Genomic DNA, 27,706 nt, shown 5'->3' with positions numbered 1-27,706 from the left:
CACTTGACAGCCTTTACACCAATAACCCCTTAATTCAGCTAATGTTACATGTCTACATTTCAAGAATATCCTCTACGGGTGGTCTGTGCTCACATTTTTTCTCTTCTGACAGGTGGCCAAGCTTCCACAAGTGGTGCAGCAGCAAGCAACTGTAGCCAATATCCAGCAGATGGTGTCTGCCCCCCAACAGGTAGGTTCCCATTCAATGAACATCAGGTCCTGATTTGTCCTTTGGGCGTACCCGTTAAATTGTACTGTGCCATTCTTCAATGAATGACTTTGAACAACCTTGTTGAGATCTTGCACTTGTGCGTGTGCTCTGTTCTTTGCTTTCTCTGTAACCATTGCACATCAGTATTTTTTCTGTTATGTGTTAGGGAGAGTTTTAATTTAATTCCCTTTAACCTTAGAGACCCCAGCTCTTCTGATAGACTCTGGGCTTTTTAATTTATACTCCTGAGGGAGTGGGACCTTTTTCTCACTTGAGTGTTTTCCCGACTATGATTTTCTATGTTCCTTACTGTTATATGGAGTCTGGTAAACTCCATGGGCATCTGCTTTTGCACTGTGATACACAGCACTTTTTGTGCACTGCCACTGAGAAGTCCTTTGGACTTCTCTTAATGTTTAACTTATTTTTTGTGGGGGAACTACTGTTGCCAAGAATAGTAAGATGCCCCCTGTCTTACTAACCTTTAGTTTATGGGTCCAGTAACCACCAGCCTTTGTGGAGTGCTGGGGGTGTGTACCTAATACCTCCTTTAACCCATGCCTCATGTATCATTTTGTGACAATAACTAACTGGAATGGCCTCTGGCAGTTGTTTCTTTTTTTGCTACCTAGTGACATGTACCTGCAGGCTGATACCTCAGCTGCAGTGCTGCACCCAAGGGTGACCATTTTCTCAAAATGGCCCCGTCTTCTTTTTTTATTTTTCTTCAAATATGTTTTTATTGGTATTTATGCATACAAGCTTAACATTGCATCGTCAGAGACGCCTTTCCCAGAAGGCATGCAAGTAAGATATTACAACGAAGAAGAGAAACACAACAGAAACATAAACGGAACACAAATAGGCCCAACGCTGGGCGAGTCTTTTGGGCTCCAGGGGAGGAGTCAGAGGGGGAAGCTGTCCACAGAAGGGTGTAGGGGGGAGCTGAATGTCTTAGGTTGACGGGTTAAGGGGGCGGAGCGTACCGCTTGCTCAGGTGCAAGGCTCTGGCAAGGTACAGGCTTCCCCGGGTCTCGGGGTGCCGGAAGGAGGGTTGTGTCGGGCCTAGGACTGTTTGCTGGTGGCAGAGTTGTGTCCTGTTTCGCCTTCCCTGGCATGAGTGTTTTAGGCCTGTACCCCCATCCAACGAAGGTTGGGGGGGCTGTCTCGCTAGGCCCGGATATTTCGTTGTGTAGTCCAGGAAGGGGGACCAGATTTGTTCGAATTTGGCGGTATTGTCGAATCTTATGGCTGTGATTTTTATTTTTTTTTTCCCGCCGCCACTGCCTCCCAACATTTGAACCACCACATTTGTATGGCTGGGCCTTTGGGTTCTTCCAGAGTCTGGCCAAGGCGATCTTTGCTGCCATCAAGAGTTGGATGCAGAAGTCCGCTATGCGGCCTGTTAGCCGGACCTGGCCCTCGCCGGTAGCTCCCAGGGAAACGATGCCCGGGTCCCAGGGGATTGTGAGGCCCATTATCCCTTTGATCTGGTCCAGGACCTCCCTCCAGAACAGCGTGGACTTCGGGCAGGCCCAGAGCAGGTGGAGCAGCGTGCCCCGGTCGGAGCAACACCTCCAGCACTGTGGGGGTATGGCCGGATTGAATTTGTTTATAGCTTCTGGGGTACGGTACCATCTGTAATACACCTTGTAGGCGCCCTCTCTGTTTGTCGTGCATCTGGAGCTCTTGTGGGCTCGGGACCAAATCTGACTCCATTCCTCCGACTCGGTGGTTCTGCCAATGTCTTTTTCCCATTTGAGCATGTACAGTTCTTTTTTTGGACGGGTCCGAACTGTCGAGCAGTTTGTATAAGGTCGAAATGTTCGCCTTTGGGGAGATTCGATGAGAGGGTCTGCTCTAGGGCTGTTGACTCTCTGCCGCCTAGTTTCCTGGCTGCTACGCTGGATAGCCAGTGCCTGAGCTGGGCATAACGCAATCTTTCCGTCTCAAGGATCGAGAATTTGGCCTTACATTCCTCAAAGTTTAGCGCGTTCCCATTCACATAGAAATCCGCCATGGTTCTCAGGCCGCCCTCCTGCCATCTGATAAAGGTGTTTGGGACGAGTCCTGGGGAGAAGTCAGGGTTGCCCCAGATTGGGTTGAGCGGACCTGTCGAGCTTCTGCTTTTCCAGAGCTGGGCTGCTTTCTTCCAGTTCAACAGTGTTCCACGTTGCCGGTAGCGGGCCTTTGAGCCCGGGCATGTTGCCTACTTTCATGTGGGGAAGTGCTTAAATCGGGGTGGAGCTCCAGTCCTCTTCGAGTTTCAGCCATCTAACTCGATTGGTGGTTGTTTTCCAAGCAAAGGCGTGGGAAAGCTGGGCTGCGAGGCAGTATCTGGCCACGTCTGGGACCCCCAGACCACCGAAGGCAGGTCCGCGAAGCATGTGTCTTGGGATTCACGGTTTCTTGCCCTCCAGGACATATTTCAAAATGGCCCTTTGCAGTTTTTGCAAGGCTTTCATGGGGACAGTTGTGGGGAGCGCCAGGCAGAGGTAGAGCAGTCTCGGGAGCAGGTTCATGTTCAGCGCAGAGATGCTGCCGAACCAAGAGATTTCCTGCTTTCGCCAGCTTCCTATGTCGTCTCTGAGATCTTTGATTAGTTGTGGGAAATTTGTTCTGTATATGTTTTCTGGTTTGGACGGGATCTGGACCCCCAGGTAGTTTATCTGAGCTTTAGCCCACTGGATCGGGTAGGAGGTTTGCAGTCGCTCCATGAGGCTGTCTGGCATGTTGACACTCATAGCTGTGGACTTGGCGATGTTTATCGTGAACCCCAAGGCTTCTTTAAATTCCTCCAGCTCCTTCCATAGGGCCTGCATGGACTCCTCTGCTTGGGTGTGAGTGAGCAGTATGTCCACGTAAAGGGCCGTTTTGTAGGATTCTCCCTTGAGTTCCAAGCCCTGGATAACGGGTTGCTCTGGATCCTGCTGACCAGTGGTTCCATGGAGAGAGCGAAGATGAGCGGGGAGAAGGGGCATCCCTGCCTGATCCCCCCCCTCGTGATGCTGATTTCCTGGAACAAGCTCTGTTCAGTCTCAGGTGGGTGGAAGGATGCTGGTAATTGGCAAGGGCCCATTTCCTAAAGTTAGGGCCGAACCCATAGTGGCGGAGGGTTTCTTCTATGTAGCCCCAGTCCAGCATATCGAATGCTTTGTGAGTGTCCAATGAGAGAACCACCAGGGGGATGCCCACTCTATGCGCTGACTCGATGATATTGATCGTTCTTCTAATGTTGTCCTGCGTGCTGCGGCCCGCCATGAACCCAGTTTGGTTCGGGTGGATGATGTCTGGGAGGATGGGGGCTAGTCTGTTGGCCAGGATTTTGGCAAACAGTTTGGCATTGTTGTTCAGTAGCATGATAGGTCTATATGACGCGCAAAGTGTGCGGTCTTTGCTCGGCTTTAGGATGAGGAACGTGGAGGACTCTTCCATGGATGGTGTAGTGGCCCCCGACGTTAGAAAGGAGTTGAACAGGCCAGCCAGCTGCAGAGCCAGGATGTAGGCGAACTTCTTGGAACATTTTGTTGACTCCGACTCGCCTGGGGGACGTGTTCTTCAGAGTGCGAATCGTGTTAGATACTTCCTCCGTTGTGATTGGCTGCTCCAGAGCTTCTAGCGCCGGGTGTATCGGGAGCTTCTGGGTGGCCTCCAGGAAACTGGCACGGTCTGGGGTGGCCATGGGGGGTCCTGCCATGATACCTTCATGATGATGCGTCATAAGGTCAAGCTTCTCTGCCTCTAGGTAGCGCAGGGTGCCGGAGTGGTCCGACAGGCACTGGACAAAGTTCCTAGTTTGAGTTTTCTTCAGTTTGTGCGCTAGGAGGCGGTTCGCCTTGTTGCTGTTAAAATAGTAAAATTGTTTGGTGTACAACAGGGCTCTGGCCGCCCGGTCTGCCTGGTGCATTTCCAGTTCTGCCTTTGCTCGTTTGAGGTCTCGGTCGGTGGCTTTGGCGGGGCGCTTTTTGAAGCTGCTTTCCAGCTCTATTACTTTTCTCTCCAGGTTGGTTTGGTGTAGCTGGTTAAGTCTGCGGAGCCTTGGTGTGGCATTCATGGCTACCCCCGGATCACTGGCTTCATTGCATCCCAAGTGGTTGCTGAGGTGACGTCCGGGGTGGCATTCTCCTTGAAATAGTTCACAAGGGTTTCCGCTAATTCGGCATTGATGGCTGTGTCCGAGAGGATGTGGTCTTGGAGTTTTCAGGGCCTTTGGCGGGGTTTCGGGAGCCCCTGAGTGCGTAGGCTCAAAGTCATTACCGCGTGGTCTGAGATGGTGATGTGTCCTATGTCGATTCCCTCGACGCAGGGGACCAGCGGGCTAGAGGCTAGTATGATATGATATGATATGATATGATATTTGTAACGCGCCTATACACAAGTGTTTCAAGGCGCGACGAGGCAGGGAGGGAGGGAAACAAGGGGAAGACAGACAAACGATCCTACTAGGCCAGGTGTCATTCAGATCGCGCAAGTGCAGAGGTAAGGGGAAAAGGAGAAAGTGCAGGGGGAGGAGGTGGGGGGGAAGTGCGGTACAAGGTAAGTAGCGTAAAATAAATAAATAATAAATAATAAATAAAAGGGCCAGCTGGTGGCAAGTGCGAGGTAAGTGCAGAGCAAGTGCTGGGAAGGGGGCTGTAGGGATGCAGTGACAGTCCCACAGTGCAGGGGGAGCCAGGGAGGCAGTGCAAGTGGAGAGTGGCTGGGACCTGGACCGAGGTCGCTGAGAGTGGCTCAGATGCAGGTTTAGTGCAGAATTCAGTGGGGAGTTAAGCAGGTTTAGCAGGGGAGAGGGAGAGAGAAGGCAGAAGCGAAGAGGAAGGTTTTGAGGTGCTTCCGGAACCGGAGATGGTTCTCCTCAAGTTTCAGGGAGGCAGGAAGGCTGTTCCAGAGGGAGGCCCCTGCTGCGGAGAGAGATCTACCCCCAGCTCGTTGCTTCGAGAAGCGGCTGACCATGAGGGAGTTGGAGAAGGATGAGCGAAGGGCTCGTGAAGGAAGATATTTAGGAAGAGAGAGTTGAAGGTATTTAGGCCCCAGGCCCCAGAAGGCCTTGTGGACAATGCAGAGGGTTTTGAACTTAATCCTCGCAGCCACTGGGAGCCAGTGAAGAGATTTCAGTCCTGGAGAGATACGGTCCCTGGGCTTGAGGCCAAGGACAAGTCTCGCAGTTCTGTTCTGGATAAGTTGCAGAGGGCGGAGAGTGGAGGCAGGCAGATTAAGATAGAGGCTGTTACAGTAGTCCAGCCTTGAGAGAACCAGGGCTCGGGAGACAGTGAGCTTCTGGGGGAAGGAGAGGAAGGGAAGAATACCTCTGAGGAGGTGCAGCTGGTAGTGTGACTTCTTAGAGACGTCAGATATATGAGGAGAGAAGGAGAGTGTGGAGTCGAAGATGACCCCAAGGTTTTTAGCCTTGCAGGTAGGGGCAGGAAGGGGGCCAAGGGAGGCCGGCCAGAGAGCTGCAGGGAAGGAGGGAGTGGGTGTGCCGATGAGTAGAATCTCAGTCTTACTGGCGTTAAGGCAGAGGTCATTGGCGGCACACCATTCCTGGATAGCAGACAGACAGTCGGAGATGAGGGAAGGAGAGGAGGAGGCCGAGGGTAGCCTGAAAATGAGCTGGGTATCGTCCGCATAGCACTGGAAGTAGGGGCAGAGAGCGGCGATGCGGTGGGCAAGGAGTGCCAGATACTGGTTGAAAAGCCAGCGAGAGAGGTTGGATCCCTGGGGGACACCACAGGTGGAGAAAAAGATGTCAGAGAGGAAGGAGCCCATTTGGACCTGGGAGGGTCGACCGGAAAGGAAAGAGGTCAGCCATGCCAGAGCCTGACCAGTGATACCCAGGTTATCACGGAGACGGTTGAGCAGGATGGCATGGTTGACAGTGTCAAAGGCAGAGGAGAGATCGAGCAGAATGAGAACACAGGGAGTGTTGGAATCGAGGTTCAGGAGCAGGTCCTCACGGATGTTCAGGAGAGCAGTTTCCGTGCTTCGGGCCGCTCTGAAGCCGGATTGATGGTCATGAAGATTACCAACAGATTCAGCATGGAGGTTAAGCTGGGAGATGGCCAGTTTCTCCAGGAGCTTGCCCAGGAAGGGAGTGATGGAGATTGGGCGATAGTTGGCCGGGCAGGAGGGGTCGGAGGAGGGTTTCTTGAGGAGGGGGTGCACAAGGGAGTGCTTGAGGGGGGATGGGAAGACTCCAGAGGCGAATGAGTGGTTGCAAAAGGCAGCCAAGGCAGGAGCCAGGGAGTCGATGTGGTCCTTGATGGTTTTGGAGGAACAGGGGTGAACCTGTTTAGACGAGGCTTTCATAGATCGGACTTGTCTGGAAACCTCATCAGCAGAAAAAGGTGGAAAAGCAGAGAAGGAGGGCGGAGGGGAGGCTGCAAGAGAGCAAGAGGAAGGGCCGGGAAGAGAGGGAGGGAGGAGAGAGGAGGAGAGCGAGGACAGGATGTCCTGAGTTTTTGAGATGAAGTGCGAGGCCAGTGCGGTGCAGAGGGCCTGGGAGGGGACAGGAGAGGTAGAGACTGCAGCAGGGTTGGCCAGCTCCTTGCAGATTTTAAAGAGTTCGGCCGAGTTGTTAGATGCCTCAGAGATGCGGGCTTGGATAAGGGCTCTCTTCTTGGTGAGAACGGAGAGCCGGTATTGCCTTTGGAGCAGGCGGCAGGCCAGTTTGTCAGAGGATGAGCATGAAGCACGCCATTTCCTCTCTGCCACCCTGCACTTGCGTTTTAGGGTGACGAGATCCGAGTCATACCAGGAGTTACATTTGGCTTTGGGCTTCAGGCGGATTCTCATGACGGGGGCAAGGATATCGAGAGTATCAGATATAGAGGAATAGAGGATGGAGAGGGCTGTGTCAGGGTGGGAGTCAGCCGAGGGGGGAGGAGGGGGCGAGAAGGTAGCAGCGAAAGCCTCAACTGACACGCGCTTCATGGGTCGGATGACCGAGAAGGTGGGTGGCAATGACGAGGGTGGCTTTGCCTGTGGGGTAGGGAGGGAGAGGTGGGAGGATAGGAGAAAGTGATCACTCCAGGAGAGAGGAGTGGAGAGAGGGAGGGAGAGGGGAAGGTCAGAAGAGATCAGAGCATCAAGAGTGTGCCCTGCAGAGTGAGTAGGCCCAGAGGGGAGGATAGAGAGTGAGAGAGAGTTGCAGAGTTCGCGAAAGAGACCAGTGGGGGGACAGGAGGCATCGAGGTGGATGTTGAAGTCACCGAGAAAGAGGAGTTGGGTGGTTGAGGACAGGAGTGAGGAGGAGAGGTCAGCCCACTCAGAGAGGAAGGATGAAATTTGACCAGGTGGCCGATAGATAGTAGCCACGGTAAGGGAATGGCTAGGAGAGAGAGAGAGTCGGCAGACAAGACATTCAAAAGAGGAGTAGGTCTGCGTAGGAGTGACAGTGGCAGGAATCCACTCAGGGAAGATAAGGGCAACACCACCCCCTGAGCGGTTTGGCCTAGGCATGGAGAGGATCTTGTAGCCGTCAGGTAGGAGTGTGTCGAAGCTGGTGGCAGAGCTGGCAGTGAACCATGTCTCAGTGAGACCGAGGACGTCGAGGTCCAGTTCCTCAAGAAGGCGACAGATATCAGAGGAGTGCTTGATGGCAGAGCGAGAATTTAGAGTGGCAATGTGGAGAAGGTTGCCACCCTTGAAAAACTTCCGGGGAGGGGTACAGATCAGAGGTACGCCCTGCGGAGGTGTTAGAGAAGGAGTTGAAGAGGGAGCAAGAGAAGGGGCAGGGAGGGAGGGGAGAGGCAAGGTAGCCGAGGACAGAGGAGGGGGGACAGCGGGAGCGGAGAGGAAGTTGATGAGGCGTGGGAAGCGTCTATCAAAGAGGTGAAGGTTGGCCTGCGGGCCTTGGACCAAGACGGTCCCGTTAGCATAGACATTAATGATGGCCTTAGAGGAGTGGAAAGGGGCCAAGAGGACATCCCAACGGGTGCCACCATTAATGGGAGAGGAGGAGAAAGGAGAGAGCACAGCGACCATGTGAGGGGTCCATAGGTCAGGTGAAGGCACGAAAAAGAGAATGTCAGTAAGAGTTTCCCTGGAGCAGGCGCTCGTGTAGGTGTCAGCGATAGGGAGGCCTGGGTTGGAGACCAGGATGTCCTTTTTAAACTTTTTCCTACCAGATTTAGTGAGGAGAGCAGGATAGTCAATAGAGAAGCAGTTAGAGTAGATAGGCGAGATAGAGAGCACCATGGAGAAGGAGGGGAGGCGGATGACACGAGTATGCAGACAGGAAGTGGGTGGAGGGCACTAGTTTACCACAATGCAGAGCAAACAGTAATGCGTAGTATCAGGTCAATCCTCGAGTATCCCTTTTGTACATGCGACAGGTGTGTGTAGTCTCTTGCTCCTTGGTTGGGGAATCTCCAGATGTCTAAGGTTTCTGTTTCCCTTAGGAATTCGGCCAAAGCTAGGGCGTTAAGGAAGTCCTTTCTCGAAGGTGGGAGGGTTTTGTCCAGGATAGGGTCTGGTGGCAGGTTGATGTCCACCCCCAATGAGGAACTGGCCTCTGGTGAAGGTGGCCATAGTCGGCAGGAGCTTGCGGAGGAAAGGGTCTTGGTCCTTGTTGGGGTTGTAGATGGCGACTAGGGTGATCAGTAGCTCGACCAGTTGGCCTCTGAGTAGCAGGTATATGCCCTCGCCTTTGGATCCTTTTTGGTGGTGACTTGGGTTAGGGGCAGATTGCTGCTGATGAGGATCGCGCCCCTCTTTTTTTCTTTTTTTTTTTTTCGCCGAGGCGAAGAAGCGCCTTGGATAACTTCGGAAGTTGATGTGCTTTTCGTCAGGCTCCAAGAGGTGCGTTTCCTGGAGGAAGACTATCCGAGACCAGGCGCGTTAGCTTTTGCTCCGAGTTTCCGTTTCCTGGGTGCGTTAAGGCCCCAGACGTTCCAGGTCGTCACTTTAATAGTCTGTTCCGGGGTCCCCATCCGAGGCTTCTATGGAAAAGAAATATGTAAACCCCCGCCCATCCCCCCCCTGCCCGCCGCTGCGTCGAGTTCCCTCTGACCCTTTTGGTTTGTCTTTCTGTTAAGCTCCCCCCGCCCCCCCAAACCCACTGAATGAACATCCAGGTCAGCCTTAAGCGAACGGGGCAGGCGACCGGTCCAACACGCCAAGTCAGTTGGAGGCAACAGTGCTTCTTGTGTAACTGGTGAAACTGAACGGTGGGGCGCCACATGGGGGGGCTCTGGGGAGTACCACCCCGGCAGGCCATCGGGCCTCGGCGGGAGGTTTAGGGGCCTCCATGGCGTGAAAAATTTGAGGAGTTAGGCAGTTCCTGTCGGGCAAGCCCCAGGGAGGGACGGGTCGCCCGGACCATGGGCCACTGGATTCATGTGCGTGATCTCCGTGTAGTGCGAGGGCCTGGGTTTCCGGAAGTTGCAGGCTGGTGGGCTGCCCGATTTTGAGAGGCAGTCCGCAGGCTCAGCTGTTGTCGTCGTCCTTGTTTTTGGCAGGGGGGATGCGCGGTCTGCGCCATCTCGACTCTGGTCCAAGACTTCAGGGGCTCCCGTGGTCCTCCCCCTGAGGTCCGGGCGGGCTCTTCGACTGCGCCCGGCGTCTCCTCTGGGTTCATGAAATTTGCCGCTTCTCTGGGGGTGAGGATGTGGCGGGTTTTGCCTTCCCAAGCGAAAGATAGGGAGGTGGCGAATTAATTCCCAGCGGTATGCGATCTTCCTCTTACAGAACCAGTCGGCCAGTGGTTTAAGAGCTTTCCTCTTTGCCAAGGTGACTGCCGCTAATTCTTGATATAGAGAGATTACCGCATCCTGGAAGAGTACTAGGGTGGAGACGGGGGAGAGTTTCTAGCCTCGCACATGATCTCTTCTTTGATCTTAAAGAAATGCACCCTCACTAGGACGTCTGGAGGGGGAGGCGTTGCTTTGCCTAGACCTGGTCCTGTGGACTCTGTCGAGCTCCAGGGGGGGCCATCTGGGAGGGTTAGGATGAAGCGCAGGAGGTCATTAACATAGGCCCCCAGCTCTGCATCGAAGAGTGTGGGGGGGGGATTCCCCTCAGGCGGATGTTGTTGCGCCTGGATCTGTTCTCGGTGTCGTCCTGTTTCAGCTCCAGGGCCTCACATTTAGCCTCGAGCGCTGCAATTCGCTCCACGCTCTTGCCGATTTCCGAAGTTCTGCTCGAATAGGGTGGTTTCTATTTCTTCCGTTCTTGACTCGACTTCGCCCACCCTTTTGTCCAAGGTGGAGATCTTGCCTTTCAGTTCCTCGGTGCCTTTTTGGTATTCTTTAGTGATCGCTGCGAGGAGGTCTTGAAGGTCCCCTTTTGTCACCCCCTGCGCTGATTGGTCAAGGCGGGCATCCGCCTGGGACTCCGAGCTGGGCTCTTCAGGGCGCTCTCCCCATTTGGGCTTCTCAGTCGTGGTTGCCGTGAACAGGCGGAGATGTCCGCTAGCTTCGGGGGTCTGCTGTTCCTGGACATTCTGGGGTATGTGTCGCTGGGCCTTTGGGTGCGGTCCCCTGAGGGCTTTTTGTCCTGGCCTCTGCCCATGTTGGTCGAGGCAGTGCTAGGTTCCCAAGGATCCCATGTGCAGGGATGGGGCTCCTGGTTCAGCAGGCACCTGTGGCGGAGGGTGGGTGCACAGATGGTCTGCGAGGTTCCAGGTATGTTAGTTTGGGAGGGTTCTCTCTGTGCTGGCAGGGCCTGGGGAGTACAGGTGCCACGAGTTGGGCTGCCGGGGTGGGCTCCCCGAGTCCGGCAGGGCCGACCGGCGTGCAGCGCGCCCAGGCCCGTAACTAGGGCCACAAGATTGCAGTGCCGGTGGTTTGCAGCCTCTGACCAGGCGTTTGGGGGTCGGCGAGAGGCGACCAGGGGTCTGCAGGCTGTTGGTTGCAGGCGCGGTGGGCCCTGGTGCGCTGCGTAGTATCCGGGCTGCCAACAGGGTGCGTGGGACAGGCTGTCGGCAGGAGTCCTTCACATGTGCAGCAGGGGGCTGTGGGCAGGCTGTGGCACGATGCTTGTGGGGGCCCCAGAAGATCTTGTTGGCCCCGCTCCCACCCGGGCAGGGGGAGGGACAGGGAGCGGAGCAATGGTCCTCCTGGCTGATGTTTGGGGGTCGCGCTCCCCCATTGCCTCGGCCGTCCCCCTGCTCTGGGGGAGCTTGTTATATCAGAGTCAAAAGGGGGGGGAGAGTGTAGGTATCTCCTCAGGCCTCGAGGTGCCACAGAGTCAAGTCCCCTTCTCCCTGGATTCGGGGGCAGGAGGCAGGTGTGAGGCTGGTCGCAGGTTGCAGTTAGGGGTGCTTGGGGAGTGCGTCTCTGCTGCCCCAAACCCACCGCCGATGTACAGAAGGGGGGGGGGGGTGCGCAATTATCTCCCGTCTGGGTGGGCTCACCTCCCCGCCACCTTCCCCAGAACGGCCAATGCGGGCGTACCTGTCACTGAGCGGGTGCCTCTAATGTCTGCGCCGGGCGGCAGGGAGAGTGGGCACCCCATCAACCGGGTGCGGATCGCCTTTGATGCAGCTGGAGGCTATGGGGGCCCTGCAGACCCAGCCGTCGCAACTCTCTCCTTCTCCTCCTCGGCAGACACCCCTCCTGCTGCTCCTGGGGACTCCGCCGGATGAAGGGGCTGCTCTTCATGCAGCAGGGCACGCTGCTCTCCTAGATGGCAGCACACCCAGGTGGAGGGGAGAGCAGGCACCCCATCAGCAGAGTGCGGGTCGCCCGCAATGAACGAGGACTCGGTGGGGGGGGGGATAGGAAACTCTGCATCCACGCCTCACACTCCTCAGTCCCTGCGGGTGTTCCCCATGTCGTGCCCCGGTCCCGGCGAGTCAGGCAGCCGTCCGGGTGCCACGGCGAGCCAGACACCTATGAACTGCAGGTAAGTGCCGGGGAGCAGGCATGGAGCGGAGCCACAGGGGGGACTCGGCCTGTCGGAGGGCCTGCCCCGGTGGCCGCCAAGGCCAGCGCTTCATGCAGCGGGTGAGGTGGTTTCATGGATTATGCGGCGCCTGCCATTTTGGAGCGGAGGAGCGGAGGCCTCCCCGGCCCCTCTTCGACTGGATATTTTCTCGGGACATCAGTAATCCCACGGACTGAAAGTTGGCCTCTGCATGCAGGAGCCCCGCCGGAGGCACCGTCTGTCGATATTGGGCAGTCAGCCTACCCTAACGTCTCAATGTCGGCATGTGGACATGGTCCGGAGCTCTGAGAGCTAGACCAGCCATCTTGGCACCAAGCCACGCCCCCATCTTCTTTTTTATGCCATTTCTTGTTTTAGTTTCTGCTGGGTTTTTACTCTGTTTACATCAGGTTTGAGTCCTTTGTGCATTTTACCTTTGTCGGGCTTCAGCCCTGACGCCCGCCCAGGCTCCAGTGTGTCTGAAAACGTAGGAGGTGAGGGAGGGAACACGAAACTTCCCTGTCCTTTGTCTCTAGGTGTTCCGAGTGAAACCAGTTGCAATTGGCCAGGTGGCTGTCCTGTAGGACAGCCACCCTGCTGTGTGATTGACAGCCTACAGCTGTGAATGAATGGGAAATTGGAAAAATAAAATTGAGTTTTTTGGGACTAAGAGCAGAGTCGACCACTGGAGGACAACATCCGAAGCAGAAGACGCCAGCAGCACCCTCCTGGACTGCGAGAGACCTGGTGAAGCCCTGCAGCTGTGCTGACCCTGTTTCGAATCAACGGGGAACACCTACAAAGGACGACTTCCTCCCTTAGGCTGGTGGGACCAACTAGCCTCGAGACAAACTCTATTTTGGCGCAACCCCAACTTGCTGCGACTTTCCAAGGCTGCTGAAGTCCAATACCTGGGGTACCTCGACCACTTGTGAGTGCATTGTCTTCGAAGCATGAATCCGGCCAGATCTTCGTTGGCATCCAGAGGACCCTACAGAAGCAATAAATCTGCATACAGAATTCCCACATCAGAGACCAGGACTGAGGGATCACGGAAATCCTAACAAGAATTTTTCATTCTTCTTTGGCACTGAGGAAAAAGGTGCCATAACCACAAAGAGCCGCTGAATCGACGGAACTCCATTGCTGCCAAGTCACTCTCTTGAGTGCTGCCACAGGAGCCCGTAAGAAATCTTCCCTTTCGTCACCACGACCAAGGACCAGGAACAACGGTCTACTGCATTGCTTTGTGAAGGCAACCATCTCGAACAACTTCATTTGAAAGGTACTGTGGGGCTTGGGGTACATTATCCTTTTGCCATTTGGGGTGCTTCCTATCTTTGGGAGTGTGCTTTAACCATTCACTAATTTGACCTCAACTTATCTGCATTGGCCTTACAGCTTGTGCTTTCCAAAGGTGACACCTCTTGAGTTGCTGTGATTTCTCTTTTGAACACGGTCTATTTAAGAAAAATGTTCTAAGAAGAAGAGCATCAGAACTTTGACTTTGCCCATTGACTTTGGCTGTCCCGGCTCCCTAAAGGCCCACTTCTGAACCTATTGGTTTTGGCAATGCTTGTTCCCTTACAGGTTTTAAATGTTGAAAACTTTAATGCTGGGATAAAGGATTGCCTGCATCCCTTTGGGAGAATCTAACTGTTCTTATAACCTATCAGTCTATTCTGATCTAACCCTAACCTTTCCTTTTTGAGAAACTCAATATTGCAAAGGTGATACTATATAAATGCTATTCTAACCTCAAATGACGTCACTTCCGGGTCCTGGAACATGAGTAACATATGAATGAATTACTCAGCTGCTGTATTCACTTTTTGAATTGAATCCTAACTTTATATTAATGTTACAGCTAATTACTGCTTTTTAAAGAATGCTTTAAATATCTTTGTGTATAAATAATTGATTATATAACTTAAGTGTGTAAGTGTTGAATTGGATACTTGTATTTACTGATTTCGATGCTACAGCTCTGCAGCTCACATTACCCCTCTTAAAATAGTCCTGGCCGCTCAGTCACTCTACCAACTTGTGTAGTACAGGCCTATATTAAAATGTTGGTTTCCTAATACCAAGAGATAAGTCTTGTGTAGTCTCAACAGTTGGACTGCACTAATTTCACCTAACATCATGAAATTACCATGAACATGATCTATTCTTTTCTTTTCCTCTTTGTTAGGGAGAATTCTCAGAAATGTGCTTATTCCTTTCTACCTTAAAGACCCCCAGCAACTTTGCTGGATTTTAAGGACTTTAATTTTTAACTTGGAGAGAGTGAGACCATTTTTTCCACTCTCTGGTGTATTTTAATGCGATTTTGAACACTGTTTCTTTTGGTTGTGGCATCTGACCAACTCCATAGGCATCATCTTTTACATTGTGTCACACAGCACCTTCAGTGCAGAGGCACAGTTTCAGATTTCCCCAAGGTTTAAATACCTTCTCTTGGATAAACTTCTGTTTCCTAGAGCAATAAAGTGAAATTGACTTTACTTCTATTTGTAACTTTCTAGACCCAGCACACACTATTTTACAATAGGGTGCTGGAGGGGTTACTTGGTATCCCTTTTGTCTAGCTTCTCATGTAACATTTTTGTTAGCCTTTCCTCAATGAATAGCTGGTGGCAGTGGTTTACTTTTAACTACACTGGCGTGCATTTCATGGGTTGCGTTTGCAACTGCAATAAAGCAGCCATGGGTGCAATTTTTGTCAAAATGGCCCCGGTCTTCTTTTTTCACCATTTCCTTGTGGAAAGGTCGTCCTTGAGATTTACTCTGCGCGCCAAACCAGTTTGGTCTCTTTGTTCGTTTGGTCTTTGGCGGGATTCACAAGTGAAGCCCGCCTGTGGCTACAGGGTGTCTAGCAGGGCAGGAAGCGAGGGAGGTGCCGAAACTCCTAGGAGTCAGGAATGCACTCTTAGGTGATTGGCCGGCTGGCTGTCCGGCAAGAACAGCCACCTTGCTGGGCGACTGACCACTAGGCTGGAATGAGGGGAGGCGTTTTGACTTGGAAGGCAGTCGACCACTGGACAAAGGAATCCGAAGAAGAACTTCAAGAGGACGCCTGCTGCAACTCCTGGACCGTTGGTTTGCCCAAAGATGCCCTGCTGCTGTGCTGAAAACGCCAAATTCGTATTGACGGAGAAGCCTCTGCAAGGACAACTTCTCCCTTTGAGTTGGTGGGACCAATGAACTCCAAAGTAAGCTGCCTGGACATCCTCTCAGAGCTGGTTGAATTTCCACTGCAGTCGCTGCTGGAACTGAATAATCAGTGAGAGAAACACCAGATTGTGTGCGTTGCTTTTAAGCTTGCCAAGAGCTCCAGGAAGGAGGACTGAGCAAGCCTGCCCCGCCACCACCCAACAGAGTGCGGGACCCCGGATGCAAGGAAAGCCCATCTCGACGGCCAGGAATCGCAGTGTTGCTATTTGCGGTAGACGTGTTTGAAGATTGCTGGTTGCAGTCGGTGACTGTCCCATTGCAGTGCAGGAGTCCCCAGAAGTCCTCCCTCTTGTCCCCACGACTGAGGCCCAGGAACACCAAGATCTGCAGAGCTGCACAGGAACAGGAGAGCCATCTGCTGCACTTTTCTTCAACCTAAAGGTACTGTAAAGTCTGAGAGAACTTGCCTCTTGTTGTGCCACCTTGCTTGTCCTCGTTGGAGACTTGTCTCGGTTGCATCTGTAGAGTTGCTGACAGCTTCTTTACCCCACAAGCATAATGAGCATGTGGCCCTACTTTGATTTCTTCTATTCTACAAAGACCTTTTAAACATAGAGAAAGACTTTCTACTTACCTGCAAGAAGTGCTTCAGCTCATCCTTGACTTTTGTTAACTTAACATTGGCTGGCCTGGCTGCCTGAATGACTCTTCTTTCCTCTGCTTATGTATTGCCTTCCTTCCAGGAAGGGGTTAACTGACTCTGCATTAGGGGTGTTACTTTGAACGTACTTACCTGCTTAAGAATAATTGTATGAATACTTGCTCTGTTCTGAAACCCCTTTTATTTGACACATCTGTAGAGTTTCTAAATGCAACAGTGATATATTAATGTCCCCAGCACTCTAACTATTGAAGTCACCTGAGGGGGGTGTAGGTAGTGTCTGTGGGCCATCCCAAGAGTATTTACTGATTTAGAAATATTAAGAGTGTGTTTATTTTGGAGTGTATTTGTGTATTACTATTATATTGCCCCCTTCTGAAGAAGGCTTACTCTAACTGACTGTTAAATAAATTAATAAATGTTTACTCAATTGTGTAAGGGTTTATTTGGACACATGTCGCTGTGAATCTCTGTAACTCCCCTACAGCTCACATTGACCCCTCTTGAGATAGGCCTGGCTACTCGACCACACTACCAACCAGTGTAGTACAGACTTATACCAAAGGTTGGGTTCCTATTGCCAGGCGGTCAAGGTTGTTGTAGTGCACCCAAAGGGTACTGCTTATAATCCTGCCTAACAAACTTTCTCTTTGAAATACCTTCAAGTCAGTCAGCTTGCCTGAGCAGACCACACACCACAGCATGAAGAGAAGCAAAGGTCATGTTTAGCCCAGCACCAACATCGTACTCTCAAACTCCGCACACCCAATTCCTCCCTCTCTTTTATCCTATTTTCTCCATCGCACTCTTCCAATGCAAAGCTTTCCCCATGCACGTTTTGTTTTTCTTTGAAATTGGCGTTTTGTAGCTTGCAGATTGGCTACTCTGCAGTACTTCCTGGTCTGGCGCACTGCCTTATTTATAGGAAAATTGATTAGTATGCCTCAGCTAGAGATCTTATCTGATCATTATAAACACTTTGTCTGGGTTTAAGGTACTGTTAAGCCGGAAGTCCTGTTTTGGTAGGTTCTAATGGATTCCTTCCTAACACAGTTTCCTCATCTTCATCGATTTCCCCAGGCAGCTATTCTTTGAAACTTTTTCCACCACCATGTGCCACATCGCAGCTCTGCATTGGCTCCACACAATGCCTCTATGCACCCTGCGCACATCAAGGCCAGTATACACTGAGGCAACGCCCCCGTGACCATAGATCCTTTTTTCCATGCACACAGCTCGTTTCAGGAACACCTCTTCATTTGAAGTTATTTTCTTGTTTTTCCCTTCATGCTGAATGCATGTAAGTCCCTGTGTCAACTGCGGGCGTCCGATTGACCCACACAGGATATGTCTGTATTGCCTCGATGAGGCGAACACACATGACTGCGGGTTGTGCCATTGAATGCGGTGGAATTGAACATCCCCAGTAAAGACACCCATGGATCTCCATTTTAGTGTTCCTTGTGCTTTATTGTTCCTTCCCCCGACATCCAGGGCAGGAAATTCCTGTGTGTGATTTTTATCTTCGGCCCTGTTAGGCAAGATTGTGTGCAGTATCCTTTGGAAGACTACAGCAACCTTGACCTCCTGGCATTAGGATCCCAACCTTTGGTATACGTCTGTACTACACAGGTTGGTAGTGTTGCTGAGCAACCAGGCTTATCTCAAGAGGGGTGAATGTGAGCAGTAGAGTTGTAACAGAGTTTCACAGTGACAGTTATTCAAAATTCATATAAACACTTACGCTCAAGGTTTCTTGATTAAATAATTTATTTAACAGTCAGTTATATAAGCCTTCTTCAGAAGGGAGAAAAACATGTAACAATTATAATACACTTCAAAACACACTCTAAAGTTTCTCTAAATCAGATGATACCCATTGGGGATGGCACACACACTTCCTCAACCCTCGGGTGACTTAAATTGCTAGGACACTGTGGACATTGAATTATCACTGGTGCAATTAGAGCAATACTGAGTTTAGTGTAAAGGTTAGATATGGGAATAAAACAAAGATTAACAAATAATTCATAAACAGGTAAGTACTTTTAAAACCTTCCAATGTCAAGTAAATGTAATCCTGGAGGAAAGGTAAAGGCACAGAGTCAGAGTTAAGAAGAGCCTCTCAGGGAGCCAGGACAGCCAATGTTAGTTGAACAAATTCTAGGGGAGCTGAAGATCTTCTTTGCAGGTGAGTATATGTCTTGCACAATGTTTTTAGAAATGTTTGTAGACATAGGTGTCACTTGAAGGGCCACAAGCTGAGAGGCTTGTGAGGGGCAAAGATGAAAGCAACTCTGCAAGGGCAACCAAGACGGTCTCAACTGAGAGCAAGTAAGGCTACACAACAAGAGGAAAGTCCTTTTAGGTTTACAGTACCTTTGGTTAGCAGAAATGGTTCCAGCTGGCTTCTGTTCCTGTGTAGCTCTGCAGATCCTGGTGTTCCTGGGCCTCAGTTGTGGGTACAAGAGAGGGGACATCTGGAGACTCATGCACTGCAATGGGAAGGTCAGCGGCAGTAATGGGCAAACTTCAATTCAGCAGCACTTCGCGGTTTCAGCTCCTCACATCTGACGGCAAATGGCAACACTGCGGATACCACTTCGGACTTTGCTCACATCTGGGATCCAGCACTCTGTTGAGGTGGCTTGGTCAGTCCTGCTTGAGGGAAGTCCGGAGGATTTTCCTGACGCTCGGGTCTGACTTAAAAGCGATCCACTCGATTTGGTGTTCCTCTCCCTGGCGCTTCGGTTCCAGCAGCACCAGCAGTGGAAGTACAGCCAGCTCCGAGAGGATGTCCAAACGAGTTCACTTTGGGGTTATTTGGTGTTAGGCAAGATTGTATACAGTACCCTTTGGGAACACTACAACAACCCTGACTACAGGTAATGGGAAACGCAACCTTTGGTATAAACTTGTGCTAAACAGTTTTGGTAGCGTGCTGAGCAGCCAGGCCTGACTCAAGAGGGGTCAATGTGAGCTGTAGGGGAGTTAGAGATTCACAGTGACAAGTGTTCAAATAAACTCTTACACACAAGGTTTCTTGAATAAACAATTATTCATTTATCAGTCAGTTAGAATAAGCCTTCCTCAGAAGGGAGCAATATAATAGCAACACACAAATACACTTCAGTACTATACACACTTAGTTTCTAAATCGGTAAAGACCCTTTTGGGATGGCCCACTGACACAACCTACACCCTCAGGTGACTTACTATTGCATTTAGAATACTTTTAGAAGTTGGTGAAAGGAAAAGGTGATTAGAACAAACGAGACCACAAATATTCTTAAGCAGGCAAATACTTTTGGATCCCTAAGCACAGAGTCATTCGGTATAATAGGGTTAGCCAAAGTCAATGGGCAAAAGTCTTATATAGGATGAAGTACCTCTGGTAGGTAAGTAGAAATTCGTTGCACAATGTTTTATAAGTCTTTGAAGAAAAGAAGAATCAAATGTAGGACGAAAGCTGTTAGACTTGTGAGTGGTAGAAGATGCAAGCAGCTCTACGGCAATAGGTAAGTCCTCTCAGACTTTTTACAGTACTTTTGCATTGAAGAACAAGTGCAGCAGATGACTACTGTTCCTGAGCAGCTCTGCAGATCTCACGGTTCCTGGGCCTCCGTCGTGGGGACAAGAGGGAGGACTTCTAGGGACTTCTGCACTGCAATGGGACGGTCACCGCTCAGAACCGGCAATATTCAAATCAGTGGCTGTTCAGTGTTTCAGTTCCTCGCGTCTACCGCAAAGAGCAACACTGCGGTTCCTGGCTGTCGAGATGGACTTTCTTTGCTTCCTGGGTCCCGCACTCTGAGGGGGCTCGGGCCTGGTCAGTCCTGCTTCCTGGGAGTCCAGAGGATCTTCTTGGAGCTCTAGGCCAGCTTAAAAGCAGCACACAAGCTGGTTTTCCTCTCCCTGGCTACACAGTTTCCAGTAGCAACTCTGTGGAAATTCAACCAGCTCTGAGAACGATGTCCAGGTGGCTTACTTTGGAGTTGATTGGTCACACCAACTCAAGGGGAGAAGTCACCAGGCAAATCAACGGTCCAGGAGTTGCAGCAGGTGTCCTCTTAAAGTTGTTCTTCGGTTCCTTCGCCCAGTGGTCAAAGAGACTCCTGCAGACCCTTTGGAACACTGTGAAGCGGCAGCTGCTGTCCTAACCCTATTTTCGGTGCGACAGAGAAGCTTCCGAAGAGGACTCCTTCCCTTTGGCTGGTGGGAAGAGCCAGTCCCAAGTCAAACTTTGTTTTGAGCCATCTCCCGAGTACATTGTCATGGAAAGGCCGAATCGGTCCAAATCTTTGCTGAGCTGTCAAGGACACCTCAGAGATCCGATCCAACTCACCCAGACACCCTCATCAGAGTGCGGGACTGCATGAAGCGAAGAAGATTGACCGGGGTGATTCGTGTCCTTTGTTGATGCTGCAGAAAAGGTGCCAAAACCGCAGAGTGAACCAAGAAGTTGTTGAAAGTCATGCCCCAGGTCCTCCCTCAAGACTGCTGCTGAGAGATCCAGTCCATTTTCCTGCCTTTCATCATCAGACCAAGGAATCTGAGATCGGGTCCAGAACTGCAACATTGCGGAACATCCACCACAAATGTTTTCTGCAAGCCCGAGTTACTGTGGGGGAAAAAGGTATTGCTTAAATGGTTCCAGAAAGTCGCTCCAGAGCGTTGGAGTGCACGTAGAGGTGTCCAGGGCAACCCCCTCTTGCCTCGGACTCAAGCCGCTGCTTGTGTCCCCTTTAACGAGTCCTTTCACAGTGTCTCCAACTTTGGTTAATTAAGCCTTCTTGTATCTTCCTTCCTAGAGACTAGAAAGTATCCACAGGAACGTTTGATTTCTACTGCTTTGAAAGACTTTAAGCGGCTACGAATTGCCTTTTAGCTAGGGTTGCGTTTATTACTTTGAAAGACTTGCTGTGCCGCGAAACTGCCTCTAGAACCTGCAGCTCTGCTACGATAACTGTTAAGAATTGGTGCAGTCACACTGTATGAGACTAAATAAGACCTATATGCTTAGTATTAGGTAGCCCACCTTTTGGTATTGGTCTGTACTACACAAGTTGGTAGCCAGGCCTATGTCAAGAGGGGTAAATGTGAGCTGTAGAGCTGTACAAATGAAATCCGTAAATGCAAGTAACCCTTAAACTGAAGGTTTGTTATAAATAATTTATCTAACATCAGTTTTAAATAAGCATTCTTTAAAAAGGCAATTTGTTGTAACAATTCAAATATACTTTACAATTATCAGAAGATAATCTTTGGAAATGCTTCATACACAATTCCTACACCCTGGGTTGACTTCAATCAGAAGGACAGTAATGGCATTTATATATCACTCTAGTTATACTTTGTAGATTCTGAGGTTGCAGAAAGGAAAGGTTAGGGAAATAAGTTTAGAACAGTTTCTCAGCAAATTTGAGGACAATTAAAATCCTCCACTGAAGCCTAGATGAGCCTTTCCCAGCAGCAACAGTGTGTGTTTAACAAACCACAACCTATGAGGGACAAGCAGTATCAAAGTCAATGGATTAAGAAGATTGTCTTTACAGAGCCACGACAGCCAAAAGTCATTTGGGACAGTCTATGGATCTGATTCGCTTCTTGGATCAAAGTCTTGCACAAAGTTAGAGAGTTTCAGAAAATCACTTGTAGGGTCACGAGCTGTTCAACTTGTGTGAAGGGAGTTGCAGTCAACTCGACAAAGGTAGCCAATGCAAGTTCAAGTGGAAAAAAAGCGTGGCTAAAGGCAATAAGGTAAGTAGCCCAAGCAGTACTTCTGGGTTGAAGAAGAGTGGGCCAGCTGGATTTCATCTTGCTACAGCCTTGCTGTAGTGGTGGAGCCCCCATCCAAAGCTCTGACCCCATGGTGCCTGTATGTTGTGAACCGGAAATAGCGACACATGCAGTTCCAGTATGAATGCCAATACCGCAAAGAACCTTCGAGACAAGGTACCCATTGAGAAAACCCTATATAAATGCACGAGGAAATGGTGCCTGTCTGGCTGGAGTGCCAGAAGAAAAGTGCATTTGAACACAGAAGGAGACTGATGACATGTGAAGAAAGAGCTGACGCAACCAGAAAGATGAACGAGGTGAAAGAACATAAACATTCTCTAAGAGCTGAAGAGGAGGTGATAAAGATGAGCAACTGTTAGGCAAGATTGTATGCAGTACCCTTTGGGTGCACTACAACAACCCTGACCTCCTGGCAATGGGATCCCAACCTTTGGTAGAAGTCTGTACTACACAGGTTGGTAGTGTGGCTGAGCAGCCAGGCTTATCTCAGGAGGGGTCAATGTGAGCTGCTTGCACAAATACATTTTAAAAATACACGGTCTTAGTAGGGTGTCAACAAAAAGAGGCATCAGAATAAAACAAGTATTCACACAAGGATTCTTAAGCAGGTACGTACTTTCAATAACCCCACCCCCTATTCTCTCCCCCTCCCCCCCCAATGCAAAGTCAGTTAACCCTTTCCTGGAAGGAAGGTAAAATGCACAAGCAGAAGGGAGAAGTCATTCAGGGAGCCAGGCCAGCCAATGTTAAGTTAGCAAAAGTCAAGGTGAACTGAAGCACTTCTTGCAGGTAAGTAGAAAGTCTGTTCCAATGTTTAAAAAGTCTTTGTAGAATAGAAGAAATCAAAGTAGGTCCAAAGCTGATTCGGCTTGTGAAGTAAAGAAGCTGCAAGTAACTCTACATATGCCATCAAGTAAGTCTACAACGAGGACAAGTGGCTACACAACAAGAGGTAAGTTCTCTTAGACTGTACAGTACCTTTAGGTTAAAGAAAAAGTGCAGCAGATGACTTCTGTTCCTGTGCAGCTCTGCAGATCTCGCTCTTCCCGGGCCTCCGTTGTGGGGACAAGAGGGAGGACTTCTAGGGACTCCTGCACTGCAGTGGGACGGTCACTGCTTGCAACTGGCAAACTTCAAACAAGTGGCTGTTCGGTGTTTCAGCTCCATCGCGTCTACCGCAAATAGCTACACCGCTGTTACTGGCTGTCAAGGTGGGCTCTCCTTGCATCTGGGGTTCCGCACTCTGTTGAGGGGGTTCAGGCTCGGTCAGTCCTGCTTCCTGGGAGTCCGGAGGATCTTCCTGGAGCTCCTGGCAAGCTTAAAAGGAGCGCACACGAACTAGTGTTCCTCTCCCTGGCTATCCGTTTCCAGCAGCGACTGCAGTGGATACTCAAACAGCTTTGAGGGGATGTCCAGGTGGCTTACTTTGGTGTCGATTGGTCCCACCAACTCAAAGGGAGAAGTCGTCCTTGCAGGGGCTTCTCTGTCAATGCGAATTTGGAGTTTCAGCACAGCAGCAGGGCTTCAACGGGCAAACCAACGTTACAGGAGTTGCAGCAGGTGTCCTCTACAAGTTCTTCTTCGGATTCCTTCGTCCAGTGGTCGTCTCTGCCTTCTAAGCCAAAAAGCCTCGCCTTTTATGCAGCTTGCTCCCATTCATTCCAGCCTAGCATTCAGTCACCCAGCCTAGCATTCAGTCACCCAGGCCTACACCGCGCAGATCATGTCGGATGAGAAGGACATTGCTTCCCTCTTCAAACTGTGCTCCAGCTGCAGTTTGCGGAATGTGTTCAAGGATGACAAGCAATCCCAGTGCCTGTATTGCCTACACCTGACGTCTCAGGAAGATTGTAAGATCTGCTGTGGCTTCACCAAGAGGCACGATGAAGGATCGACCCGTCTAGTTGGCAACGTAGCTCAAGGCCAGGACCTCTACACTGGGTGATTCACAGGGGCATGCCTCTTCTGGATCCTGCCAACCTGAGTGGGCTTTTAAGTCCTTTGAGGGCGCTCCATCTGTGGGCACCCAACACAAGGCCAAGCACTGTGAGTCCGCTTCAGTCGGGGTCGCCGCTCCTGCCAGTTCCGCGACGGTCAGGACGCATTCGTCTCCATCGGCATCTGTCTCTAGCCACCGCTCCAGCTCTTCATCCAAGAGGAAGTCAGCTACCCCAGGGAATCTGCGGGAGACGCCGGAGAAAGCCAAGCAAGACAAGGTGTCAGACCTGCCTGTGAAGGAGAAGGCCAAGCAGGACAAGGCGTCCAACCGACCCGTGAAGAAAGCCAAGCAGGACAAGGGATCCGGCCTACCTGTGAAGGCCCAGGTTCTCCAGGCCAAATCGTCGTCCTCAATCGAGTTGGTGGGGCTGACCCAGTCCAGGATACCCTGACGGCGGCCAGAGTGGCTCTTCCTCCCAGGAGGGGAGGCTTCAGCCAAGCTGGTTGAGAAGACTCCGGAAAAGAGGATGTTGGATGTCAGCCCGAGACCGACACCTCAGGACCAGAAGAAGGTGGGTGGGGAGGCTGGAGAAGACCTCCAAAGAACTGACGTTTCTTCATCCGAGGAGGAGATAATTCTGTCCACACCATTCAGGGTGGTGACAAAGAAGATGGAAACGTCAGGATGACGCCCAGGGTGGCGACAGTCGATGGGGATGACGACATAGGCGCTGGGCCCAACGACCCTGCCCCCCCCTATGTGCCTCCTATAGAACATTAACAGGACATCCTCTTGACTCTCCACATGCTGGTGTCAGAGATTCAAAGGAGGATGCCGACAGCACCACCAGCAGTACCACTGCCTTGGCCCCTTTGACACCCGGGCAACCGCCGGCAAAGAGGAGCAGACATTCTATACCACCATTCCAACCGCTGCTGCCCCCCACCCCCTCCTCGGGGGAGGGGGACGGACATGGCGACAATGGACACAGACGATGACGGCAGTATGGGAGATCCTCGATCACCACAGCCAAGACCTTCTCCACTAGACGAAGTGGGATCCTCCCATTCTATGATTGCCCGTGCGTCTGAGCATTTCCAGCTCACCCCAGAGGATAAGGAGGGCTTCCTGTATCAGCGCCGGGAGGCGAAGAGGAAGACCATCCTGTCGGTCCCACTCCTGGACGATGGTTGGGATGATGGGATGATGGGCTGGTGCTGCTGAGGGACCGCGTATCAGCCCCGGCGAAGAGAGACTGACTTGAAAAGAAGTATAGGGTGCCGGAGTCTGCACCCAAGTGTCTGCGATATAAACCGTTGCCGGACTCGGTGGTCTCGGCGTCCGCAAGGAAGAATTGGTAGAGTTCAGCAGCATCTTAATCCGCAGCTCCGATCAACATGGAAGAAATTAGATTCCATGGGCAGAAATCTACTCAGCGACGACTGTCAAGCCGGCCAATGCCTTGGCGATTGTGGCCAGATACGACCGGAAGCTTTGGTACAAGATGGCTCCACTCCTGGATTTCCTCCCTGATGACTCACGGGTCGAGGCTTTGGAGAACCTCCAGGAAGGCAGGTGGCATCAGACCACGCCATCACAGTGGCCCTGGACATTACGGACACAGGATTCCGCCAGATGGGAAACAGGGTTTGCCGTCGTGGCTGGCTCAAGGCCACCAACTTTAGACTAGAGGTCCAGGTGAGGGTCCTGGACATGCCGTTCAACAGAGACAACCCGTTCAGGAAGGCTGTTGATGAATCCCTCCAGGCCATCAAGATGGACACAGAGACGGCCCGTGCCTTGGGCACTCTGCAGCAACACTGGCCCTCCTCTCTTTCCTCCGGAGGGAAGTCTAACAGGTCTTCGAAGGGTTTCAGCTGGGGCTCATCTTCTTACTTCTAACCCTCCCGGTTTTCGACCCAGGAAGCCAACAGGGGTTGCTCCAAGGCCTTCGGAGGTGGCCGCCGTCGTCAAGGACGCCAAGGCGGCACAACGACCTCCAAGCAAGCTTGAACCGGCCAGGATGTCGGACCCCCACCCATGCACCCTGGTGGGAGGCCAGCTGGCGAACTTTGTCAGTGTGTGGGAGACCATCTCCACCGATCGATGGGTGCTGGATGCTCTCGCTCACAGACACACCTTAGAATTTCAACAAAAGTGTCTGCGAATACCACCAGTGGCCCGGCAGGAACAACACATCCCTCAGCTGCTACTGTAGGTTCATTCCATGTTAAGAAAAAGCGTGATGGAGCTAGTTCCATGGCTACTCCGGGGCTCCGGAGTTTACTCAAGATACTTTCTTGTAAGAAAGAAGATCAGGGGCTTGGAGGCCCATTCTCGACCTAGGCCTCAAGTACATAAAGTCCCAGAAGTTCAGGATGGTCGCGCTGCAGCACGTGCTCGGCCAGCTGGAGCAGGGAGACTTTCTGTCATTGTTGGATCTAGAGGAGGCTTACTTCCGGGTCCATGTCATTTCATTGCGGTATGTTTTTTGGTGGGGTTTTTTACCGCAAATTTTTTAACGAAAAACCCATCTAATTTTTTTTTTACATTTTTTCAGTTTGATCTATTCCCAAACACCCGCATCCCATATATATAATTTTCTAACCCCCCGCCCCAAAACTAAATGTGATGGGGTTTTTTCCTAAAAAAATTTTGGTAAAAATCCTGCAAAAAAAGTCCTGCAATGAAAGGACGTTGTACCGTACTTCCACGTCCACATAAACGAAAAGCATTGCAAGTTCCTGCGCTTTTCGTCGTCCAAGCAAAGCATGACCAGTTCAAGGCTCTCCCCTTCGGACTAAAGACAGCACCCAGTGCCTGGCGCAAGTGGCAGCCCATCTACGACTACAGGGGATTCACATGTACCCTTACTTGGACTGGCTCATCCGTGCCAAGTCAAAAGACATTGCCGTTGATCTTATGGTTTGGACCGTCCAGCTGCTGACGGACCTGGGGTTCTCAGTGAATTATGCAAAGTCCTGCTTGACTTCATCACAGGACAAGCTGTTCCTGGGTTCCAGGCTCAACACAGTGTCCTGCCTGGTATCTCATCGGAGGAGAGGATAGTGGCCATCTTGGGCAAGGTGCAACGGCTGTTAGCACTGAAAATCGCCATGGTGAAACAATCAAATCGCTGCTCTGTATGATGTCGTCATGCATATACCTGATACGACTCAGCAGGTTGCGGATGCTCCGCACCAGACGTTCCTAGCCACCCTTTGGGTCCAGGTGTCCAGAGGCTTCCGGACAGGATCGCCCTCGACGAGGAGTTCTGTCGAGCGATAAGGTGGTGGGACGTGCGCTCCAGCATCGCTGGAGGCACAGACTTCCAAAGCCCTCCGTACCAGGAGACTGTCACGACGGATGCTTCTGGAAGTATGGGGAGCTCACACCGGTCGTCTTCACGCCAGAGGCCTGTGGCTGCCAGAGGAGACGACGCTACACATCAACATACTGGAACTATGGGCAGTGTTTTGGGCCCTCAAGTCGTTTCTGCCGTCCCTCAAGGGCAAAGTGGTGTCTTCACAGACAAAACCACCACCATTTTTTACATCCGGAAGCAGGGGGCACCAGATCCCCAGCACTCTCCAGGGAGGTGCAGGACTTATGCCACTGGGCCGTCGCCCAGGGGATGTTACTCATTCCATTCCACCTGGCAGGAGTAAAGAACACCGTTGCCAACTCTCTCAGCAGGGAGCTGCGCTCTTGCCATGAGTGGTATCTTCGGCAGGATCAAGTGAACAACCTCTTCCTCAAGTGGGGCAGTCTACAGATCGATCTGTTTGCAACAGCGACGAATACCAAGTGCCGGAGGTTCGCCAGGAGGTTCCCCAGCCGGGGAAAAGGGGATGCATTCTCCTTCCCTTGGGAAGGTCTGATGCTGTACGCGTTCCCTCTGTTGCCACTACTACGTCGAGTCATCAGTCAACTCAGACGGTTCCGGATGATCCTCGCTGCACCGGCGTCGACGAGGCAGATCTGGTATCCGGACCTTCTCAGCATGGCAACGTTCCCCGCCAGTCAAGCTGCCAGTGGAATTCTGCACCAT

General features: G+C 51.5%; 1 protein-coding gene across 6 annotated transcripts in view; it reads left to right on the top strand.

Annotated features, from left to right (window-relative positions):
• The window catches only part of EP400 (E1A binding protein p400), a 1,542,855-nt gene that overhangs the window by 1,498,822 nt on the left and 16,327 nt on the right, over nt 1–27,706 (top strand). For all 6 annotated transcript variants that reach the window (XM_069620067.1, XM_069620064.1, XM_069620063.1 and 3 more), the window contains one exon: nt 113–190. In XM_069620067.1, the coding sequence (XP_069476168.1) occupies nt 113–190 (78 nt within the window). The remainder of the gene's footprint in view (nt 1–112; nt 191–27,706) is intronic.

Source organism: Ambystoma mexicanum, chromosome 10 (assembly GCF_040938575.1).
Source record: "Ambystoma mexicanum isolate Mex_15411 chromosome 10, UKY_AmexF1_1, whole genome shotgun sequence".
NCBI lineage: Eukaryota > Metazoa > Chordata > Amphibia > Caudata > Ambystomatidae > Ambystoma > Ambystoma mexicanum.
Note: the sequence above shows the minus strand (reverse complement) of the source record. Positions and strands in the feature narration are given on the sequence as shown.